The sequence below is a fragment of the Scleropages formosus genome, chromosome 24 (assembly GCF_900964775.1).
Source record: "Scleropages formosus chromosome 24, fSclFor1.1, whole genome shotgun sequence".
Classification (NCBI taxonomy): domain Eukaryota; kingdom Metazoa; phylum Chordata; class Actinopteri; order Osteoglossiformes; family Osteoglossidae; genus Scleropages; species Scleropages formosus.
The window spans coordinates 5,910,626-5,934,048 of record NC_041829.1 but is presented as its reverse complement, the minus strand read 5'-3'; the positions used below and the strand labels follow the sequence as shown (position 1 = coordinate 5,934,048).

Here is a 23,423-nt window from a genome sequence, read left to right as displayed (position 1 = left end):
TATTTACTAAGGAACATCTGTGCAATAGTTTTGTCGTTTAATGTTGGCCTGCTTGGTTTTGGTTACAAAAAGAAACTACTGCTTAATCATGATATATTCATCATTATGATAAGGGAAAATTAAGTATTAAACTTGTGTTAATTGTACTGTATTTCAAATGCCATCTATAAGCACAGCTAACTGTAAAACCCTAAAAATTGTTTGTTGAGCCACATGCCCCTCTGGCATTCCGCTTTTGCATTTAATAGTAATATTGTTTATTCCCCCTTACAAGTTGTCACATGACTACTATTTTTTCCATTTAATTTTATTTTGAACCGGTGACAATTTCAGATTTTGGCACAAGCAAGTGATTTTGAGACTTCCATTATTTTAAGTAAAATTACGTTCAGAAACCATGTGAACAGGTGGAAAAAAAAAAAAGTGTTGCTATCCTAAGTGCTAATGATTCTCTCATAAATTCATGACAGTTGATCCTTTGAAATACTGATTATTGCTGCTGCTGTTTGGCAAACTCTTCATCATCCAGAGATTACCTTACGTATCATTACATTATGGTTTCAGTTTGTCCTCTTACCAAACTGGGTTCCTCCAATTCAAAGTACAGCTGCGGAACATGTAGGTCAAGGCCTCATGTTTCACAATATCCGTGACTCAGAATAAGAAAGTTCCCTGAATGCATACAGTATTTTGCATTATAATACATTTCAGCATTTTGTTCCAGAAGCAGGTGAGGTCCAGAGGAAATGAGAATGATTCACTCTGACACATCGATAATGAGCGGTGCGATGAACTCCGAGTGCCGGATTCCAAAAGAGTAGCTGGGAGCCTTGCCCCGTGTGAAAGTCACCTGAGGAAAGAATTTACAGAACTTATGTTCTTAATTCAAATAAAGTCAAACAGTGGTTTGAAGTTTATTTTTAACTATTTTTCTTACGTTTGCTTAAACTCCGCAGTTTTGGTGCATCCAAACTATAAAATACAGTTTAGTCCACCCTACGAGTAACTATTTGGCCATTATTCTGAGTGATCAAGTGCCGTATTCAATTAATAAACGGAGGAAACTCGAAATAATTTCCAGCGGCAGACAAAACCTGTAGTTGTGGAGTGGAGGAAGGGGACGAAACAGTAACGCTGCAATGCTTAAATCACAGCACCCTGCATATTTATTTACAGCTTGAAATTAAAGCAGAGCAAGGTACTTACCCTGAGTGGCTCCAATAAAATTTACTCAACTGTATGAATGGGTGAATCATTGTAAGAAGCTTAGATAGATACGTGTATCTAAATAATTAAATGTGGAATAAAGGTATTTCTAGCTACCGAGGAGCTCAGTCCATCAGTTATCAATAACCTGTTGTCCAATGTAGAGTCGTGGTGATCCAGAGTCTATCCCAGAAGCATACAGTGTAAGACCGGGGACGACCTTAACAGGACAGCAAGCCACTGCAGGGCAGTTGCTCACATATACGCATATTCTAGGCATTTTACTGTCATCAATTCGGCCCAGGGGCTGTGAAGAAGCAGTGCTACCCGCTGTACCACCACACCACCCTGACTGACCAACTTCTGCTCTGATTGCTTTGCTGTGATTTGAGTGAAAATCGGGGCACTAATTTAAAACACGAGTTGCATTAGTGTAACCTTTGGTAACCAGGGTAAGACACCTCGTTTAGGATCTTGCTACTGGTCGGGATAGATTTCAATAACTCCTCTTTGGTGGACACATCCTGCTCTGTGAAGTATAAGTAAGAGTGAAGATTTTATAGTGGGGAAAGAACTGACCTCTTCGGGGCGGTGGGCCCCGGGTCCTGGTTTCTGCGTGGTGTCTCCGGGCATGCTGTTGCGTCCAGTCAGGCTGTACCGGGGTGACTTGGACTTGTAAGTGCCAGGATCTACCACACGGTATGCTGCGGGCCCTGGCGTCTGCATGGCGAGACCACAATGCTTGCGGTGTAGGCATAGCAAAGACCTGGATATCTTCTGGGAGGGCGGGCGGCTACAAGCACTGCTGAAGATCTTACAACCTTCGAATAGTTTGTTGACCTCCTTAATAAGCCATGAAGGCACTGAAATGGAATGAACTTTTAAAACTGCTGAATTCAGAAGAACCGCTAACCAGGACAGCACCTAAATCCGAACATCGATAAGAGTAGTACATGGAGCCAATGTGTCCAGCGATCTGCCCCATGTATACTATTTCAGTACTACGGTACTGATGAAGCATGACCGGGCTTGGAGTTAAAGTTTGTACTGCACCTTCTGAAGATCTTCGCAGAAGCTTCCAATTTTCCTCCGGCCCGTGATGGAGAAATTAGGGGCAGAGGTCTTGTTCACTGCGTTGGGTCCCAGTACAGAAGGCAGCATGTAGGCAGCAGGTCCTGAGCGTAAGAGTATAAACACGCAGTTCGTCAGCCAAGACTGGCCTTTTTATCGGTCTTTTTATCTCTCGACCGCGTCTTGGCCGACATTTCGGTCACCTGGTGTCTGGTCCTGGCAGAAGCCTTTGGTTCGTGCGGAAAGCGAGTAAGCTGGGGCACAGCGAAACGTCGATTTCCCTGACTTTTCCGGAGAGTACCAGCCTGAAAGCCAAAGGTCGACACACCTGTTCAGTCCCGCAGTGAACAACAAGCCCTCAAAAATACCCAAGTTATCAATTTTTGATGTTTCCATCACGTAACTGACCTGGTCCAGGGGTCTGGAAGAGCGGCGGATCTTTGGGACGGCCGTAGATTGAGTAGGCGGGGCTGCCTTGCCTTCCTATCTTGGTGACGTTTGAGGGGATCAGGTAGGTGGGACCAGGAGAACAGTCCGATGAAAACTGCTTATGGCAAAGGCCAAAGCTGAATGCCGGCGCTTTCCGTTTTCTCGGGTCGTGACAATTGACACCTTTTTGAAGAGGAAAGAAAAGCTCAGCTTTGGCTTGGGCGGTAATCCAGGAGTAAATATTTCAGTCCCTGCTTTGGTTTTCTTCGCCCTTCCCTGTACCTGTAGCTCCTGGAAGGGCGTATTTGGGTCCCGGGCTGCTGTAGAGAGCTGCGATGGGGCCCCTCCGTTTGTGGGGCCGCCAGGAACCCACCCACACATCAGCCTGCGACATCGCCTACCTTCGAATTCCAGCTGTCAGAGAGAATCCTTCAGACTTCAGAGAATCACCACTGATTTATTCAGTTTGTGTGCAAGCAGCTCAGGTCTGAGTCATCATCTCTGCCGCCGAGGTTTTTTGGAATAAACAAATAAATAAGCAAAAAGCGCATACCGCATTTGAAGCGCACATCTGCGCCATTCATCATGGTAAAATACCATGGTAACATGTTCTGCAACACTTATAGAGTTGTATAAAATTGTTTTTACAACGTGAATGTAAAGGTAGTGTCCCCCACCAAAAAAAAGAGAAAAAAAAACCTGTGAACAGTGTAAAACACAAATGAAATATATGAATAAATTCGTTAACAAAGTGCGAGAGTAAAGTGAGAGTATTACCTGCATCTGCTGCACTTATCGCCATGGTGTGGAAAGTCTGCTTCAAGTTTTGTTTGTGGTTACCCTAGTAATGGCTTTTACTTTTATTACAGCTCATTCGGGTGAGTAAAGGAAATAATTAGCATTGTATATAGGTTTACACTTTACAAAAACCTGTTCATCTAGAGATAGAGATGCGTGCGCGTTTTTCACACCGGTTGCACGGCGGTAATTTTTGTGGGATTTTTCTTCTTCTTCAGATTTGGAAGCGATGATGTGTGCAGTTACTTCACTTGTTGCTGAATAGCTATGCACGGAAAAATTTTGCGAAAAAAATGCTTCCTGGATCGTGGATGATGAAGGCTCTATTGTATTGACGGTGTTGGTCCTGCTTTATTACCGCGGACCAGCGCGAGACGAGCGCTGTTTCGATCGGTGGACGGAGCGTTTACCCCGCAGTAGCGCCGACGTGTGCTCACCATAAATCAGTGTTCATAATCAATAATCGTCGATAGTGTGGCAGATCACGTGGGGTGTAGGCAGCAGTGACGGCAGGTACCTCGCGCTGCGGGGCTCCGCGGGACTCTGATGCTTCGAGCCGTGATTTCCGTCGTTAAGACGCCGTTGCCAGGGATGCGCAGGACAGGTCGCTGTCAGCGCCTTTCGTTCACATCACTAGGTCCTCTCTGCGCGAGACTTTCTCTCCTCCTTCACTTGGAATTCTTAGTGTTGTTCGCGCTCTCGCTCACTGTCGCTCGTCCCGGTCAGGGTCGCGGTGGTCCGGAGCCTATCCCGGGATCACCGTGCGCGGCGTGGACGGGTCATCGGTTTGTCTCAGGCCAGGGTAGCTAGTAGGCTAGACGCAGGCGCTCACCCCACTCACGCAGTGCGAGAAATTTCTCGTCGCCAATTCACCTGAACTGCGTGTAATGCAGCCCTTGGGCTGTGGGAGGAAACCGGAGCGCCGGGAGGAAATACACACAGACACACGAGTCGTATTCGAACCTACAGCAGAACCGCGCTACCTTCTGCCATACTCTGTTGTTGTTGTTGTTGTTGTTATTATTATTATTATTATTATTATTATTATTATTATTATTATTGTTGTTGTTGTAATTGTACATACATGAATGTAAATGTTATTGCAGTTTCTTAAATTTATTAAGATGAATACATCTTGTTGGAAATGGTTTCTCTAGTCAGTGCAGGTGTGTAGTTCTAGCTTTCTGTGACTTATGACTCTTGTTTCTCAAGCACTAAAGTAAAGGTTCTTCAAAGCCAACATTTGCAGGCTTGCATTTGGTTCTGCTCATACGCCCTGTCGGTGCTTAGGTGGGTTCTGCTCATACGCCCTGATGGTATTTCGGTGGGTTCTGTTCATACGGCCTGTCGGTACTTAGGTGGGTTCTGCTCATACGCCCTGATGGTATTTCGGTGGGTTCTGCTCATACGCCCTGTCGGTACTTAGGTGGGTTCTGCTCATACGCCCTATCAGTACTTAGGTGGGTTCTGCTCATACGCCCTGATGGTATTTCGGTGGGTTCTGTTCATACGGCCTGTCGGTACTTAGGTGGGTTCTGCTCATAAGCCCTGATGGTATTTCGGTGGGTTCTACTCATACGCCCTGTCGGTACTTAGGTGGGTTCTGCTCATATGCCCTGTGGGTTCTGCTCATACACCCTGTCGGTACTTAGGTGGGTTCTGCCCTGTGGGTTCTGCTCATAAGCCCTGATGGTATTTCGGTGGGTTCCACTCATACGCCCTGTCGGTACTTAAGTGGGTTCTGCTCATAAGCCCTGTGGGTTCTGCTCATACGCCCTGTCTGTACTTAGGTGGGTTCTGCTCATACGCCCTGCCGGTGTTCTGGTGGGTTCTACTAACAGACATTTGTTCTGGTTGAGCCCCAGGCCACACCTCAAACACCTGCACAGATGGACCCACCTTAGGAGTTCTTGCAGGCAATGAGCTCCAGGTTTACAGAGAGTCTGTAGAACCTGAGAAGACTGACTGTGTTTTGTCAGGGTTCACTTGTTCATTATGAATATAAATAGTGCAGATGATGTTCGAGGTGAAATCCTTGAGAATAGTCTGAGGTATTGAGTGTTCTATCAGTTCTTGTATTTTACTCTCCAGTTCTGGTAAAGTTTTGACATTTTTAAAGTATTTTACCCGGTTTCCCTTCTACTGGATAGTTTTTTTTTTATTTAGTGTTTAATAATTATTGGCAGAAGGTGTAATAAGTCCCATAAGTGTACCCATTGTCACATCACCTCTGGCCACCTGACCTGGATTGCACCTGGACCCCACCTGGATCTGTCTGTCTCAACCGTATCAGTATCTTGGTGAGTTTTGATAGTTCTACAGCGACTCACGTTTTCCTTGCCCTGTTACTGCAGCGAGAGGTAGAAATGAAACCTAGATCAGTTTCGGTGAAAAGGAAAGCGGAACTAACAGAAACGGCTTTAAAGAAATAAACAAACAAACAAACTGCAAATGGCTTTATTAGTTTTGGTTTTGTCACAGCTGTGTTTTTTTTAATGCGCAAAATTAAATAAATTTTGTAGTTATAAACATAGCGGGGGGCGTGGTGGCACAGCGGGTTTAGCCGGGGCCTGCCACGTTTCTCATATTATAATGAGAAAATAGGTATTATAATTATTACATATGTTCCATGAGGACCAGGGAAATTTTAAGTGCATTCCCATAAATAGTTATACAAGAGAGCTGAGAGAATAATGCAGTCCAGTGGTTTAATTTTATTTTCATTTATTTCATTATTCAGTTATTTTTTCCCATGCAGCTCTACCTTCATGTCCAAGCAGGTCTGCATTTTTCTTTTATATTTGTTTAGTTTGCATGAAACTAATGACCACAGTGTGTAAAAGTTTAACTAGTGAGATATTTCCTGCATGTTTTTCTTTTTTTTTTTTTTTTTTTTTTTATTGTACAGCAAGTTGTTTATAAACTGGAATTTGTCACTCTTTTCCTTCTGTGCCTTTTGCTCTGGAAATGTGTGTATTTTTCCTTTTCCAAAAACCTCTGGGTCCTTTTCTGTGAGTCTTTTTTTTTTTTTTCCTCGCTATTCAAGTCGTAGTTTGCGAGACACATGATCTCAGCCACTTGAATACACGTCCACAGCTGAGACGTTACCAGGGCAACACACCACACCTTCAGAGGAAGTGCGGAGTGGCTGTCAGAACTGTGGAGTGAAGTGTTAAGCCATAGTGTAGTTCTTCATACTGGGTGGTGCGAAAGGACATGAGTTCAACCCGCGCTCAGTCTGTGTGGAGTTCGCATGTTCTCCCCATGTCTGTATGGGTTTCCTCTGGGTGCTCTGGTTTCCTCCCACACTCCAAAGACATGCTGTTCAGGTTCACCCATTGTGTGTGAGTGACAGAGTGTGTTCTGCTGATGTATGGATGAGTGGCCCAGTGTAAGTAGTGTATCTAGCAGTGTACATCACCTTGGTGAATAAGGTGTGTGGGTTGATAACACTCCATAGAGTTCACTGGAAGTCGCTTTGGAGAAAAGTGTCTGCTAAGTGAATAAATGTAAATGAAATGCACCACTGTCACCCTGCACCTATATAACAGCGAAAGCCATATTCAATAACTTCCACAAAAAAAAAAAAACATGCCACACAGCAAAGATTCAGTTGCAGTGTTTTACTCTTTTTATTTTATTTTATGTTTTTTTTTTTTAAGGAAATTGCAGTTCGCCTTGTTGGGGTAACATTTTACCTGCAGGGCCCCCAAACCCTGCTAACCAAGCAACGCAGACAACCAGAAGATTGCCATTTTGAATAAAAAAGTTCAGGAATAGTTCAGCAAGTCAGTAATAATTCAACATTTTCTGGCTTTTTATTCGTTTGGTTGCTTCTTGTGTCTGTTTGCGATAGTTGTCTTTCGAGATGTCCTCCGTGCGATGTCATAGCACTGGGTCTGCACTAGGGATCCCCAGCACCAGGTGTGAGTGCTGATGGGGAAGAGCCCTGGTGTGCCCTTGGGAGCACCACCTCCTCACCACCTCCCTGCAGACGAAACACACTTTACGCTCTCAGGCTGGGGATGTGAGGCATATGTTCGGTTTGAGAACTGGGCTCATCAGAGTATGCGACGTGTTGACGTTCGCAGATTAAAATCGAAATCATTCGCCAAATTACAGGGCTTTCATGTAATGTTTCGGCACTTGACATCAACCCTTCTGTTTTGAGCATCTACACCATTACTAAACACATCTAATAAATATATATGTATAGTACATAAACACATATTACAATACAATAAATAAGAATTAACAGTGATAAGCTGAGATTTATTTGCGCAAGTGAGTAAAGCGTTGGTGTTTCTGAGGTTTGTAAATGTACTCACAAGAGTTGAGCAAGCTGAAAAGTGCCGAGACCCGATGCTGAAGGGCGCCCTGTTGCTGGGCTCCTCCCAGCAGTTGTCTGCAAAATGAAAAAGGCAATATTTCCTGCTGAACCTGTAGGTGTGGACTCGCTGACAAACAATCTGTGTGTCATAAGTATGCGATGTGTGGCGTGGCACTGTTGTCAAACGCCAGCGTGCGCATTAAAAACTATGTGCTGCTCTGAATCGAGAAAGAAAAAGAGGAACTAGTGTAGAAGAGTCATGGAATAATTGCGAAAGTCTGAATTGTGACACGCAGACAAAAAGTATTTATATAAACATACATATATATATATATACTGTACACACACATCATCTGATACCGCTTGTCCCATACAGGGTCACAGGGAACTGGAGCCTAACCCAGCAACACAGGGCGTAAGGCTGAAGGGGGAGGGGACACACCCAGTCCGTCACAAGGCACCCCAAGCAGGACTCGAACCCCAGACCCACCGGAGAGCAAGACCTGGCCCAACCCACTGTGCCACTGCACCGCCCCGCTATATACTGTATATATTTTAAATTTATTTTTATACTTTTTTAAACAAGTAATCAGTAGAATTTCAGTAACAACAATAGTTTTCAAGTGAAAATTAATTTTTCATATTGAGCCTTCCCTGTCTGTTCCTGGATCTATCTATCTATCTATCTATCTACCTATCTATATTTACATTCCTCATCCTGGTAATTTCACATCGAAATGAAAAGCAATATTTTAAAAGTAAATGAGTCAATTTTAAAAATACTTTTAAAAGTACTTGTGGATGAGTCATATCTGAGGCTCATGAATTTACTTCCTCTTTCCTTTACCCTCCTGAACTATTAATGCTGCGCGTTTACCCACAAAGAGAAGCACTTACCCCAGTAATCCTTCAGCAGACATGTCTGCAGGATAGAAGAGGCCGACACAGAGTCAAGTTTCCTTTTATATCCACTTTGTCCCCACCCTCTCATGTGACTTCTGAGCAGTTACATTTAAAAATGTCTTTATATATTTGTTTTTGTATAGTAAAAACATGTTTGTGACTCGGCTACTAGGAAAAACTAAGGATGAACAAATATTTCAGTGCATTTAAAACCTGCTTTATGTGCTATTTCGAGTTTTCACTTGAACCTGGTAGCTTTCGTTTCCTTCTCTGACTCAGCGCCATTGCCTTTGTGTGGAGTTACGACACAGCGTTCAGTTTCACTCTCAGAAACAGATTTACAGCCCAAAGCGACTTCTGACGAACTCTACGTAGTGTTATGAGCCCACACACCTTATTCACCGCAGTGACTTACACTGCTGGATACACTACTTACACTGGGTCACTCATCCATACATCAGTGGTACACACACACACACTCTCTCTCTGCATCACTCACATACTATGGGGGAAACCTGAACAGCCTGTTTTTGGAGTGTGGGAGGAAACCAGAGCACCCAGAGGAAACCCACAGACACGAGGAGAACATGCAAACTCCACACAGATTGAGCGGAGCTCGAACCCACATCGTCGCGCACCACCCAGGTGCTGTGAGATGGCAGCACTGCTCGCTGCGCCGCCCACATGGACATCCGCATGGTTCCGTTGTCCAGCGCCTCTGTCCTTTTTTCCTTATTACTAGACCTACACTAAAATGCTGCATTATCCCTTTTGTCTTCCACAAAACTTATTTCCCCTTTTGTCTTCAGGAATTAAGTCAGGTGCAGGTGCTCTGCATGCTAGGTGTTTGCTTGGCACCTGTCATACGCTTGTAGGACACCCACTCCACAGTGTCCCCCTCTAAGGCACAGGTACTGTGTGAATCTACACTGCCGGGGCATTAACTGAACCACCGGGCGACTATGCTGCTGTGACGCAATGGTGTGACGAAATCCTGTGGAGCTGTTATGAAATCGGGAGGGAAGCGGGTCTGAAAGATGTTTTCTGACCGTTAATATAAAGGATTCAGCTGCTCTGAGGGACAGTGGGAGCTCATTCCACCTCATCAGACCTCAAACTGAGAATCTGTCAACATTCTATTTTGGACTTTGTGTGCTAATACTCTTAGTATGGGGAAGGTTGGCAACTTGGATCGCTGTAATAGCTCACGTAACATTTATTTAGACTACAGAACAAAGAAAGTGGAAAATAAGGACAAAGACGGCATTTGGGGTTCACGGCCACGCACAAGTGCTTCTGATTTTTTTGACCTCACATTGTTTATTATTTATTATATATCCATTAATCTGACACTTCGTCTCTAGAGAAACCTACAAGTCTTCGGTTTGTACCACTACTTACGATTTACCGATTTACACACCTTGGTATTTTTAATGTATCAATGATGGGTAATTATCTTCATCGCTGCAGGAGTGGGGATTTGAACCCAGATTCCGTGTCATCTGCAAAGCAATGGCTTTTAGTACTGTACTGTATTTGAGTAGCATGGAGGGTTTTACTCTCCCGTACCCCCCCCAGTTTGACTGTTGCTGCTTCGGGGTTTAGTGACTAGCCCTGCGAGTTCTCCGAGTTTTCGAGGTTGTTCGAAGAGCGCTTTGCACACAGCACTGTCACGACAGGAAATGCAGGTGGGGAGATGGCAGGCCTGCGGTTAGATGTTGTTTGCACCTTTATATATTAACCATGACAGATGACACAATCCCTCATAAAATACATATTAATATATTAATTAAATCGCTTTAATTCCATATCAAAACAACAAATAATGTCCCTGACCTGATTCTAACAAACAAAACATACTTGAAAAATATACGTATAATACAGTACCTATAATACAGGGTCTCCATACATGAATAACCTGATCACAAAATGCAATAATGTTAGTTAACACAAGCAGTTTGGCTCAACGGGAGAAAAATAGAAAGTTTCAGTTGACTTCGATTCCGGTAGCTGGCGTGAAGCTCGTCTCGTGTTGTTGGCAAACAAGGAAGCAGTTCATCGGTTTCCAAGGAGACGTGATTTTTTTTTTTTGATCTGCCGTTGCCCTTTCCTTTTCCTTCATTCTTGTCGCCGAGAATTAACTCATCCATGACTTCATTAATTTCACACCAAGTGGATTCTCTCCATACTTTGTACCGAAGAATCACTGAACACTAACAGGTTCTGTTGTGCGCAATCTGGACAACAAATAGTTTTTTTTTTCTTTGTGCTGGACACCACTTTTAAATATAGGTCTGCTGGTGGCAGACATACAAATCAAGAAATATCTGCATAGAAATTGAGTGCAACCGTAAATACTGACCCTGCAAAGAGAAAAGATGTATATTAAATTGTCCATTAATACTCAAGTGAATAAGTGATGGACATCCCGTATGGTATGTTACTCCTGCAGTGTAGGAATACCATACAGAACCCTTGCATATTTCAGAAGCGTCAAAGAAGTTATTTCATTACAGCTACGTGTAACTCCCGTATTTTCGGTCACGATCGCACCTTGTTTTTACGTACTTATGCTTTTGAGACAAACGCACAGTCCGTTCCCCAGTTTGAGTTTTATTGTCACTGATTTTGTACAACAAATTGCTTGACCTCATCCAGAGTTGTGGTGATTCCATGCAAGGCTGAGGGAGGGCGCTGCGGGGTGGCGGGGAAGAGCGTACGCACGTTAGTGGAGGAGTGGGGCACGAAACCAGCGAGCGTGCGCATCTACGCTGCTTCGACCCAAAGGGGGCCCCCACTTCCCACCACGTGTCCAGGACAGGCGATGGTACAAAAGAAGACAACCGCATGATGTACAGCGTGTTCCACAGCTATGATGCACGGAAGTTCCGGTAAAAATGCTAATCCTCTGCTGTATTGTTTCCCAAAACAGACCACACACACAGATCAAAGGAGGAGGGGTACATTATTGCATTACTGGCCCTTAAAATGACTCTGTAAAGCACCTGCCTTTCTTATAAATATATGCGCACATGAGTGGGGAGGTTAATTCTCATGCTCTATCTGGAATGGGACAGTTTTGTAGAAAGGGGGGGGGGGGGGGGGGGGGAGTGTCCCGGGAGGAAGTCGCCCAGAACGTAAGAAATGGTCATTTAACTCCAACCAGCTACAGCCCCCATGAATGGAGAACTTAGAAACTAAGAGTGACCTCCTTTTCCTCCCGTGTCCTTAAACATACAGCTCTCCGTAGGTCTTATTTTTGCATTAAAAAACATGCAGCTTAAAATAGATTCTTTTAATGCTGATCAAGATGAGCTGGAAAAAGAAAGCAGACACTATGAAATATGAGGGTCAAAACATGAAAGGGGGGGAAGGAGGGAGAGCGATGAGGGAATGATTGTAAAGTCCGTAACTTCAAGTTCTACCAGACAGACACGTTGATAATTTAGACAGTTTCCCAGGTGAAGTTCACGTCGACGATGTTCTCTCCCTGTTGCCCGCACTGGCTTCGTCATCGGGCTCGGGTTTCAGCCCGCTCCTCGCCCAGCTTAGCGCTTCGACAGCTCGTTGGATAACCAGTCCAGGCCCTCGTAGAGTCCCGTGCCCTGCGTAGCACAGGTAGCCTGGACGTGCCACTGCAAGGAGAGGGAGACAGCGAGTGAACCTTCGAACCCTGGGCTGTCCGGAGCACCTCATTTCCTTAAATTTTCATAGTTAGGAAGGCAGAATCGCATCAGTAAAGTACGTTTCTTTACAACTTGAATATATTTTTGTTATTAAGGAATTCAACTGAAAATCCCAGGGGGCACAGTGGGTTGGACCACAGTCCTGCTCTCTGGTGGGTCTGGGGTTCGAGTCCTGCTTGGGGTGCCTTGCGACGGACTGGCGTCTCATCCTGGGTGCGTCCCCTTCCACTCCGGCCTTATGCTCTGTGTTGCCGGGTTAGGCTCCGGCTCCAGCGACCCCGTATGGGACAAGCGGTTTCAGACGACGTGTGTGTGCGCGTGACTTGAAAATCCCGTCACCTGCACTTTCATTTCAAAATTGTTTCCTCGCTACAAAGTGCCCAAATTCTTTGAGGGAAACACTGTTAGTAGTACTACATCTCCATCTTGCGGCTTCACTCAAATTTACATTCAGTCATTTAAATATCTCATCTCACTTCTGGATTATATTTACATTCATTTAGTTGAAGCTTTAGTTCAGCTTAGTGTTGAGCTACTTACAGGGATTTACCCATTTATACAGCTGGGTAATTTTTGCAGGAGCAATTCGGGGCATTTAATTGCTCTAGGGATCTACAACTGGCAGCGCGACTCAAACCTGGGACCTCGGAAACTATCGCGAGCAGAACGAGCGGCAAATATTTGTCTAGTTGCTGCCCATTAAGGGATATTTTAAATGTAAACATTTACTTATTTTTTTCGTCTTTGATTGTTTATAAACCGGACGGGTAAGATGTAAAATGCACCTGTCCTGTGAAAAACCAACAGAAAAAGTGACGAGCCTTGTAAGCCGTTGAATGGCGTGTGTGCGTGTGTGTCACAGACAGAGAGAACTGTGGGTTGCTCACGGTTCTGCTGCGCAGGCTGTGCAATCCCAGTTTCTCCGTCAGGTCGCTCACTGCCATGGCGTTGGGCAGGTCTTGCTTGTTGGCGAACACCAATAGGACGGCGTCCCGCAGCTCATCCTCTTGCAGCTTAAAAAGAAAGCGGGAGGAAACGATGACCGACAGAGCTCACGGCATCCCGCACGGGCACTCGCCCTCAGAGCAAACCGTCTATACACCCTCGTGTGATATTACCACCCGAGCGACTCGGGCACATACCATTTTGGAGAGCTCCTCCGCCGACTCTGCTATGCGCTCCCGGTCGTTGCTGTCGACCACGAAGATAAGGCCCTGCGGGGTCAGATGCAGAGTCGGCGAAGCGGATCAGGAAAATGAACGCGGCGTACATTCAAACACACAGATACGCACTCGCTGGGCTCCTGCTCCATTTACAAAGCTGACACTTTCCTCCAAGGATGCTTAACACTTACTGACCCATTTATACAGCTAGGTAATTTTTACTGTATCAGCGCAGGGAAAGTACCTTGCTCAAGGACACTATGGCAGGAGGTGGGATGAGAACCCAGGTCCTGTGAGTGTAAGGAAGTATTTCTGAACTCTACAGGGTTGGGTGGCTTCCTCACGAGGCGGAATGGAATTAGGGCGTCGGAACGAAATCTCCGGGAACCGAGCGATGCCATCAAGTCGGCACAGCCCCGGATCGCTGCGCGACGTTTCCATCGCCCTGTTGAACACACACCTTGAAGAATTCAACCTACTGGCAGCACAGCGAGTAGCGCTGGTGCCTCACGGCTTCAGGCTCGGTATGTATAGAGCTTCCACGTTCGTCTCGTGTTCAGAAACGTTTCCTCCCGCGGTCTAAAGACGTGTTCCAGGTGGAGCGATGACTCACTTGCTCTTAGTGTGTTTGGAAGGGCGATTGCGCGTTACTTTATCCTGTTGCATAAACAGGTAAATGAGTATAGACAGTTGATTATACCAAGCATTGTGAGTTGCCTTGGAAAAGGATGTCAGATAAAAACTAAACAACAGTGATAAGTGTCCGTAAGAGTGCCCAGCGAATGTCATCACTGCTGTTGGAATCAGTCGCCACTATGTTTATATGTTCCGAGATGTGTGTGCAGCATGTGAGAAACAGCACGCCTCCTGCTGTGTCAAACCGTTTACTCTCTTCCCATCACAGCAATTCTTTGCCATTACGTTAATGTATTCAAACCCCTCCTGCGACTAAGAAACAACGGCGGCTGTGCGATGTCGTGATGAGACGCGATGGATTAGCCTTACGGTGATCTCGGCGACTTCAAAACGTGCCCGTTGCTACGTCTTCCTCGTTATTTTCCTTAACCGCATTTCTTTACGAGAACGAACTAAACGGCAGCACCCAGACAAGGCTGTCCAGTGGTCAACCGTCAGGGAAGCTGCAACCATGTTGTTAGTGTACGGTGTCATTAATTACAGGAGTACCCTTGAGCAAGGTTGCCAAAGTGAATGATCAACTGAAATGTACGGGCGAAATCATTAATCGCTGTAGATAAAACCACGTCCTCAGCTCCGAAATTACAACCTGCGTGTTCTGGAAGTAGTGTCTCCAAAGGGGCCGGATTTTGTCCTGACCGCCGACGTCCCACACAGTGAAGCAGATGTTCTTGTACTCCACCGTCTCCACGTTGAAACCTGTCGAACGGCGAAAGAAACGTGAGACGCTTCTACGGGATGAGAAGTTTCTGAAAAATATGGTTCAACATCCGGCACGGGATACATATGCGGGTGAAGCAACTGATCTGAACAATTGAAAAGTTTCAAAATATCTGTTCAGAAAATATTTTTCTCTCAAAAAGTCCCATAATCTAGAAAAGGGGGGTGGAGTGTTCCAAGATTTATTTATCCAGAATGTGATAACCATAAAAGCCATCCTGCTGAGTGCTGTCATAATGTACAGGGTCCCTGTGTTAGGAACACTACTTATGAATACAAAAATCTTTCCATTTATTTATTTTAAAGGCATTTTCTTCATGCGTCTTTTCAAAAATGCATCTGTTGCGGAGCGAACTTCATCGCATTCCAATGTCAAATCGCGGTAAGGGCACCTAAACAGCGACAGTGTGCGACCACCTTCATCCCCCCTCGCTTCCGTAGTATTTTTTTGCTCACGTCTGGCGTTTGCGAGTGCTGGTGATCAATAATATGAGGCCCAACGTTGCACTTGCTTATGGAATTAATCAGTCAATTCGCAGCAAATATGAATTTGTGGAGACAACAGCAAATTTTTTGTTTATTATAGCCCCGTGTTATTCATCTTTTATCGACTGTGGTGGCCTAGTGGACTGACTTATGAACACATGGAGTCACGGAGACACTTCATGCTCCAATTGCGTTCGTAAGTCGCGGACCCGGCGCAACATTAAAGATCGCAGCAAATGCAGGGCTGCGTCGTCGTCACGGCAACCTGCCGATGGGAACGAGCTTGGTACCAATGGGCCATTTCTGCCAGATGAGATTGTTGTCACCTTAATCGGGTCAAAAGAAACAAAAGGTTTCCGTTTCTCTTACCGATTGTTGGAATAGTGGTCACAATCTCCCCCAGCTTCAGTTTGTACAGGATGGTGGTTTTACCTGCCGCATCCAAACCAACTGAAAAGAGAGAGGAGTGAGGTTCAGGCCAATCTCTTCCAAAGAAAGTCGATTTAAAACCGAGAAATGATACTGCCAACCACACGTGGCGTTCCTTAAAAAGTAAACAAACGGAAGGATGCAAAAAAACTGCAATACTTTCAATGCTGTATGAATTCTGTCCTCGCAGTATCAGTATCCTTGGAAGGTAGACAGGCTAAATAATATTAACAATGCAACAATAGTAGTAATTTACAGGTAAAATAAATCACATTACAAATTCTATTATGAGACCTTTGTATTTAAATACGATCCGCCTCCGAAGACCTCCCTACCCGCAAGTTATAGGTATAAAAGCACTATGGGGTGCAGCACTATGATTTCAAATAAATAAGCTCAAAATCGCCTTCATCTAATGACTGTTCAGCAAGAGAAATTATTATAATTGTAATGTGTCAATAATAAATAAGTCATGGAAAACTCTGAGCTCTGGTGAAATGGCTTTAAATACCACCCCAGCTCATCAGGGGCCAGCAGGTGGCGTAACGGTTAGGGGTGTTGCCTTCTGATCTAAAAGTTGTAAGGCACCTGAGCTGTACTAGGGTAAATCATGGTAAAGTTCTTTGTTCAACGTTTTAGGAAGCCTGGACAAAGGTGTCAGATGAGAAGATTAATAATACAAATGAAACCACTTGTTTCAACCACATTTCAAACCCAAGGTCACAAATCCGCTATAAATCCACTGAGATATTTCGGGTATTTGATGGTATTACAGTGCCGGTATGACCAGAAAACCATCCCATGGTCCCATAACCGTTATAATAACGCTCATCAACAACGACAACAATCACGTTGAACAGCTTTAATCCTTTTCCAGAGTCCTCGGTTAGAAAGTAAGACGAGCATGTTGTAAATACCATTCTTGTGCCTATAATCCTAAATCTGAAGCCCCCATGGCATCGTCTCGTGTCTCCATCCATGCCATGCAGCATGCTGCTGATCCCTGGCAAATCCCTTCTCTTACCCATGAGTATCCTCATCTGTTTCTTGCCAAATAGCTTTGAGAAAAGCGAAGAGATAGTTAGCCCCATATTTTAACGAGAAAAATAATCTACGCTACAACTTGTCTGATTAAGTGCAGCTAAACGGAATGTGGGCTTCTCTCCGCACTAGCAGCTCTCCCCCTTCGCTGGTGCCACGTCCAGGCCAACGCGGAAGCGATGACATCACACCTTTGACGCAACTTTATTGACAACGTTGCAATAGACAAAGTGTCAAAGTCCCTGCTGTAGGGGTGTTTGTTTTAATGATGCAACGCTAGGTGGTGTAGCAGAAATTAATACACATTAACGACGAAGCTCACAGGATGTGATATTCTTTATACTTTTTTTAAAATCAAACGTCGGATCCGATATAATAAATGTTACGGCAAATTTGTGTATCGGCTTAATAAAATCAGACATTGTTTAAACGCGCTTGTATATTGACCTTTTCAAAATGGCCTCCTTCCGACACCATTCAAAGACAGGAAGCTTTATTGATAAAATCAGTTTACAGGAAGTGTGCATATCATAAAGGACACGTAAGCTTCAGGTATGTTGTTATTATTGTAACTTTAAAGACTGTCGGCCTAGTTAACGAAAGCAACAAAAGATTATGAAGACTTGATCCATTTTCTGCGAGAGGTAGCGTGCGAACGTACTGTTAGCACACTGACACAGACCCGCAGCTTGTCGGGTTTGCACTGACTGTTAGCATGTTGCTAATGCTGGTGTGTTACCTGTTGGTGCTTAACTTTTTGCCTTCAGCTCATATTACTTTTCCAAACCAGAGATTTAGCTGAATATCTCTCTGTTTTATTATTACCTTAGTTAAATTGCTGACGTTGCTAATTTATCTCTGCACCCACACAAAGACATGATTAATAGCTGCTTGTCCAATTCAGCCCATAATTATACATTATATTCAATATTGTTAACTGTTGGTGGTGTATCTATGGTTCTATTGCTTTTCTTTTTTTATTTGAACAGTGGAGGCTATGAGTCCTTCATAAAATAACCATGGACAAGTTTGGGATGAGTTTCGGCGGGGGCCCCAGCAGGAAGGAGCTTCTGGACACCGTTGAGGAGCAGAAGAAACAGCTGCTCCAGTACCAGACACGTCTGAAAGATGTCGTGAGGGCGTACAAAAGCCTCCTGAAGGAGAAGGAGGCCTTGGAGGCCAGCTTGAAAGTTTTGACCGTGTCCCAGGAGGCGGATGTGCGTGGCGAGGGACCCCCCGGGGGAGGTTCCGGCATCGAGGCGCATCCCCCGGAGCGTGCCGAAGACCGCTGCTCCCTCCACAGCGAGGACAGCGCGGACACGGCCGCGTCCGCGGAGACCGCCACCAGCATCACGAGCGGCAGCGCCAAGGGGGAACACGCGGAGGAGGACGGTGGCGTGCCGGACGTCGGAGCCGGGGCGTCGTCCGCCTCCCAGAGGTCAGAGGAGGCCAGCGGCTCCGAGAGCGGCATCAGCTCGAGCAGCGGGGAGCAGCAGCCCTCGGGGGACGTTGATCGTCGGGTGCTGCAGCTCAAGACCCAGCTGTCGACGCTCACTAGCTCCCTCGCCACGGTGACGCAGGAGAAGTCCAGGATGGAGGCCTCCTTCCAGGCCGATCGCAAGAAGATGAAGCAGGACTGGGAGGAGTTGCAGCAGAAGCTCTTGGAGGCCAAGAACCAGCACGAGGAAGAGGCGAAGGCCCTACAGGAGCAGCTGGCGGAGACCAAGGCCCGGCTGATCACCCAGCAGCATGAGCGCGCGCAGGAGCAGGAAGACCACGCGCTCATGCTCCGCGAGCTGCAAAAGCTCCTGCAGGAGGAACGGGAGATGCGGCAGGAGGCCGAGCTGAAGCTGGAGGACACCAGAGAGGTCTTGATGGAGAAGACGGTGGCTGCGGAGCGCGGAGCCGACTGGGAGGCGCAGCTGAGGCAGGTGTCCCTGGAGAAGGAGGAGATGAGGAAGAGCTTGCGGGCAGCGGAAGTGGAGAGGAGCAAGCCCGACCCCCGGGTGGAGGAGCTGCAGCGGGACTTGGCGGAACTCAGGGCGCACTTTGAGCATCAGGTGCAGCAGGAGATGTGGAAGGTGGGGTGTTTCCACCTGTCGTCGCGTTCCACCGACGCGAACTTTCAGCGTAAACATCGTCGTCTCGGATTTTAGCTCTCGATGGCTGTGATTTTAGCATTAAATTACGTTTCTGCATGTGGTTGTGTATGGGCCTAGAAACTGAAAATGGATCGTGGTGATTATAGCTTTCACTGCGTTGCATGCATTCCGGTCCCTTTTTTCTTCCGTAGCATTTGAATAAAAATTCATAAGTTATTAATCAGAAATGTAAAATTTACAGTTATGTATTTATTTTACAGCTTTAAGCCATATACAATGATTTATCCATTTATACAGCTGGGTAATTTTTAATAAATTTATGGTAAGTACTTTTCTATAGGGTACTGCAGCAGGAGCTTGGATTCAGACGTTGGACCTTTGAGTGGAAGGTTGCAGCTCTTGTCACTGGGCCACCTGCTAGCCATTATGTTGTTATTGATTGGAAAGCATGGATTTATTATTGTGTATTAATATTCAATATTATTTAGCAGGACTTCTAGTGCACTTTGTCCTATGAATCAGCACGTGGTTTCAGATGAAGCATAAATGCGAACCTGCAGTCCAGCGTTCCTCACCCTGCTGCCTTGCTGTGTGTCTGCAGGCTACGCAGGCAGAGGAGCGTCTGCGGGAGCGTGTGCAGCTGGAGGAGGCCCGCGTGGCCAGCCTGGAGGGCCGGGTGTCAGAGCTGTCTGAACTGCTGGGCACCTGCGAGAAGGCACGGCAGAAGGACCAGCTAGCGGCACAGAAACTGCGTGAGCGCGTTCTGCAGCTGGACATGGAGAACAAGACCCTGGCCATCGCCGCCTCTTCTCGAGCCCCCGTGGACCTAACCTTAGATGAGGCCAACTTGGACATCAACGTGCTGAAGGACAAGATGGAGAAGGTGAAGAGGCTGCTGCTGCTGGCCTCTCAGAAATCCCAGCAGCCTCTTGAGATCGAGAAGGTGTGCGACCCGGCCGAGCCCTCGGACGGGGAGAAGGCTTCTGTGTTGTACTACCAGCAAGAGCTGAAGCAGCTGAAGGAAGAGTTTGAGCGCTACAAGACACGTGCACAGGTCGTGCTCAAGAATAAGAACGCCAAAGATGGGAATACAGCCAAGGAGCTGGAGGAGGTGCGGGAGCAGCTGGCCGAGCTCAAGGAAAAGTACATCGGCTTGCGGATCCATTGCGATGAAGCCGAGGCTCGGCACGGCAAGGAACTGGAGGCCCAGCAGCAGCAGGCGGCAATCCTCCAGCAGGGCCACAAGCAGGAGCTGGAGCGCCTGGAGGCCCAGTACCGCGAGCGTTTCCTCCGGCTTGAGGAGGAGCTCCACAAGCAGAGGGACCGCACCGTTGCTCTGTTGGCCGAGAAGGATTTGGAACTGGAGCGCCTGCGCGCGGCACCTCTGACTTACGGTCTCGGCTGGCCGAGAACCCGCGGGGGGCCTGCGGTTGAGACCGACAGGGGCTCGTCAACCAGCGAGCCCGCGCAGGACGACCTCATCGAACAGGCGCTGAAGCTTGCGGGCTCCAATGAGCCCACGCTCCTCCTGTATGCTGAGCAACTGGCCCGCAAGGAGGTGGAGATCAGCACCCTGAGGAGGCAAAAACACCAGCTGGAGGGTGATGTTCATCAGCTGCAGGATAAGCTGATCACCAATGGGGAGCGGCACGATGAGGAGGTGTCAACGCTGCGGGACCAGCTCGAGAAATACGCCAGGGACCAGAGGCGTGAGGGGGCCAACCTGGAGTACTTAAAGAACATAGTCTACCGCTACCTGACCCTGCAGGACGCAAAGGGGCGACAGCAAACACTCACCGCTATCCTCACCATCTTGCACTTCAGCCCTGAGGAGAAACAGGCTGTGGTCAAACAGCAGTCCCAGAGCTGGTGGAACTCAGGCATCAGATGATACATACTTGAGTGGAGAACATTTTGTTTCCAACGGCAAAAAAGTCACCGTATAAACATTTTCAAGTCTTGTAATAATTTTGTGGCTTTAGGGAATTTATATTCTGAGCGGAGCACGGTTGCCTGCTTCCTATTTAATTTCGAGCTCAGTTTGCATAATGTTTGGTGAATCTGTTCTGCACATCTGTTCCAGAAAGAGGGGGAATGGTTTTTATTCTATTTTGGACCAGAAGTTCCTTTCTGAGCCTCTAGAGGTCGCTGTGATTTGCAGGATTTAAAAAATGGCCGAGAGAGGAAAGGTTTTGTAAAAAAAAAAAGATGGTGTTTTGTCAACTTGAGTAACACCTTTCTGAAACATTCTCTTTGTGTGCTTTGCTTTGCTAAAATTTTGCAACTGATGCGAGTCAGTAATGATCACGACACTGGAAGTGATCAAACTATTCAAATAACAATACTAAAAAGTTTTTTTCACAATCTTGTCACATATTAAAGGTTTGCTGGAGTTAGAACAGAATGCAGTAAAATCTGCGGTAATGCACTAGTGTTACCAAAGGCGTTTTTGCACAGCTAGGCGAACGGGTATGTGGAAAAGCCGTGAAACGTGAAAGATTGCCGTGTTCTGCGCAGTTGCTCAACCCCACGTTTGAAACTGCGATAAAACTTCAGCGTTCCTCAGAAGTGTGAAAGGATGTGGTCACCTGCTTTTTAACTGAACTACGGTGGCCAGGAGCACATGGGTCGTCTCACGACTCCTGGATTATAAATTCAGTTTCGGTCGGAAATCTGTTTACACAAGTGCAGCTGACTGTTTGGTGGAAGTTTGTCTCCCCCCACCCCAATCATTGTCTGTCATTGTCCTGTCATTTTCAGATTCCATGCGTTTAAGAAACACTGAGCCGCTTCAGTTTTATTCCAGACAGTGATAGTGTAAGTATTGTTAGGCTGTCAGGTTTGACTATCAAGTTGCAGTTAAGATTTGCTTTAACTGCTTTGTAAAGAACGCTTCTAAAAGAATGCATTGAACGTCACTGAAATTGTATGCGGACAAAGGATACCCTCCAAACCACACGTTTTCATTTATTGTCTTTATTATTTTTCCCTCCGTCTGATGCCGAGTCACCGAAGGGTTGCAGATCAAGACCGCTGGGGTACTTCTTACTATGTTAAGGCATCTGGGATACTTTTGTGAAAGTGAGCCTAGTGGATGTTCTTAAAGTAGTGTTTTGGTGTATAGTTGTGGATTTTGAATGAGGAGGAGGAGGAGAGGGTATGCTTTTCAGTTTTTCCATAAGCAGTAATGTTCTATGATATGCCCATTTTCATCCCCTTTGATATGAAATCTTTTCCTCTGGGTTTAATCAAATTAAAATATTTTCCATAGCAATCCTGCATCTGTGCGATTTTGTATTTGACCTTGCGTTAACGTTCGAGTAACAACTTTTCGAAGGCAATTATTTTTAGTTATTTTCTTTAATTTATTTTAAAAAATTGTGTGTTGCAGGGCAAAAATTACCTTCGTTTCTGTGTCAGATGTTACACTGCAGTAAAAAAAAAAAAACACACGCAGATGGTGATCAATAACAAGATGATAAGCCCTGCATTTGGCATTAAGTAGGAAACTGTGATTTGTTTATTTTCAGTGATTTCAAAATAGTTTGTTTTACTTAAAGTTAAAAAGTTAAATTTATAGTAAATGTTTTATTCATGGAGGGGGGCGTGGTGGCACAGTGGGTTGGACCGGGTCCTCCTCTCTGGTGGGTCTGGGGTTCGAGTCCTGCTTGGGGTGCCTTGCGACGGACTGGCGTCCCGTCCTGGGTGTGTCCCCTCCCCCTCCAGCCTTACGCCCTGAGTTGCCAGGTAGGCTCTGGCTCCCCGCGACCCCATGTGGGACAAGCAGGTCAGAAAGCGTGTGTGTGTGTTTTATTCATTATAGCTATATCTAAGACTTTTACAGAACCCAATCTCCAAATCAGCACTCTGTCATCTTGGTGACTGGAGCGCTCTATAAAAAGGAACTGGAAGGGAATTGAAATGAATTGAGCAATGGTTTATTATGCTTTTACTGATTGTGACGTTCTGGTCGGATTTACGAACATCTTGAGTTACAAACAAATGTCTCACTCCAGTTGCATTCGTTAATGCAAGGAGAGCTGCATCCTTCACTCACTTTAGAAAGCAAGTGGTTCATTAATTATTTTAAAGAATTATAATAATTTTGAAAAAAACAGCTGTTCCAGTAAGTGCTTTGATATGGAGGAGAGCCCACGGACTGTGAAGAGCATTAATGACCGCTGTGATCAATCTTGACTTCTGTTATGATCACAATAATGATAAAAACCTATTAATTTATTTTGGATGAGAAGTTCAATGTCCAAGTTTAATTTTTAACTTTTGTCATTTTCTTCCTGTCCAGTGAATGTTTTTTTTTTGTTTGTTTTGTTTTATCCCTGCAGTCTCAGCCAGTGCTCTTTTA

At 45.8% G+C, this 23,423-nt stretch overlaps 3 protein-coding genes and 1 long non-coding RNA gene across 6 annotated transcripts; 1 reads left to right on the top strand and 3 right to left on the bottom strand.

Annotated features, from left to right (window-relative positions):
* Positions 1–403: 403 nt before the first annotated feature.
* Positions 404–4,259, bottom strand: LOC108936462 (outer dense fiber protein 3-B-like). Of its 2 annotated transcripts, none has more exons than XM_018755825.1 (7): positions 4,022–4,259; positions 2,989–3,120; positions 2,686–2,889; positions 2,481–2,582; positions 2,260–2,381; positions 1,786–1,926; positions 404–850 (listed from the first exon to the last, which is right to left on the bottom strand). In XM_018755825.1, exons 2-7 carry the CDS (start codon positions 3,098–3,100, stop codon positions 758–760), a joined length of 774 nt encoding a protein of 257 aa, XP_018611341.1. In that variant the 5' UTR covers positions 3,101–3,120; positions 4,022–4,259; the 3' UTR covers positions 404–757. The 2 variants fall into 2 exon arrangements, with proteins under 2 accessions (XP_018611341.1, XP_018611342.1); XM_018755826.1 differs by lacking the exon at positions 4,022–4,259 and adding an exon at positions 3,484–3,534.
* Positions 4,260–7,134: 2,875 nt separating this feature from the next.
* On the bottom strand, positions 7,135–8,795 carry LOC108936456 (uncharacterized). The gene is made up of 3 exons (XR_001966267.2): positions 8,732–8,795; positions 7,833–7,909; positions 7,135–7,492 (listed from the first exon to the last, which is right to left on the bottom strand). It is a non-coding gene; the product is annotated as an uncharacterized LOC108936456 (long non-coding RNA).
* Positions 8,796–12,017: 3,222 nt separating this feature from the next.
* LOC108936572 (ADP-ribosylation factor 4-like) lies at positions 12,018–17,148 on the bottom strand. The gene is made up of 6 exons (XM_018756016.2): positions 16,942–17,148; positions 15,858–15,938; positions 14,872–14,981; positions 13,566–13,637; positions 13,311–13,436; positions 12,018–12,372 (listed from the first exon to the last, which is right to left on the bottom strand). Exons 1-6 carry the CDS (start codon positions 17,006–17,008, stop codon positions 12,286–12,288), a joined length of 543 nt encoding a protein of 180 aa, XP_018611532.1. The 5' UTR covers positions 17,009–17,148; the 3' UTR covers positions 12,018–12,285.
* A 318-nt stretch (positions 17,149–17,466) lies between these two features.
* gcc1 (GRIP and coiled-coil domain containing 1) lies at positions 17,467–22,326 on the top strand. 2 transcript variants are annotated; one of them, XM_029248775.1, is made up of 3 exons: positions 17,467–17,510; positions 17,948–19,039; positions 19,662–22,326. In XM_029248775.1, exons 2-3 carry the CDS (start codon positions 17,978–17,980, stop codon positions 20,949–20,951), a joined length of 2,352 nt encoding a protein of 783 aa, XP_029104608.1. In that variant the 5' UTR covers positions 17,467–17,510; positions 17,948–17,977; the 3' UTR covers positions 20,952–22,326. The 2 variants fall into 2 exon arrangements, with proteins under 2 accessions (XP_029104608.1, XP_029104609.1); XM_029248776.1 differs by having other exon boundaries at positions 17,487–17,602.
* The last annotated feature ends 1,097 nt before the right edge of the window (positions 22,327–23,423 follow it).

Excerpts from the sequence above, each read along its gene's own strand:
- LOC108936462 (XM_018755825.1), bottom strand. The coding sequence starts at position 3,100 with ATGTCGCAGGCTGATGTGTGGGTGGGTTCCTGGCGGCCCCACAAACGG. Across the intron at positions 2,583-2,685 it reads CTTCCAGACCCCTGGACCAG|GCTGGTACTCTCCGGAAAAG; the intron begins GTCAGTTACGTG and ends TTTGGCTTTCAG. Across the intron at positions 1,927-2,259 it reads TCTGCGAAGATCTTCAGAAG|ACGCCAGGGCCCGCAGCATA; the intron begins GTGCAGTACAAA and ends CTCGCCATGCAG.
- LOC108936572 (XM_018756016.2), bottom strand. The coding sequence starts at position 17,008 with ATGGGGCTAACTATCTCTTCGCTTTTCTCAAAGCTATTTGGCAAGAAA. Across the intron at positions 14,982-15,857 it reads GACCACTATTCCAACAATCG|GTTTCAACGTGGAGACGGTG; the intron begins GTAAGAGAAACG and ends GCCGTTCGACAG. Across the intron at positions 13,437-13,565 it reads CGGAGGAGCTCTCCAAAATG|CTGCAAGAGGATGAGCTGCG; the intron begins GTATGTGCCCGA and ends TTTCTTTTTAAG.
- gcc1 (XM_029248775.1), top strand. The coding sequence starts at position 17,978 with ATGGACAAGTTTGGGATGAGTTTCGGCGGGGGCCCCAGCAGGAAGGAG. Across the intron at positions 19,040-19,661 it reads TGCAGCAGGAGATGTGGAAG|GCTACGCAGGCAGAGGAGCG; the intron begins GTGGGGTGTTTC and ends GTGTGTCTGCAG.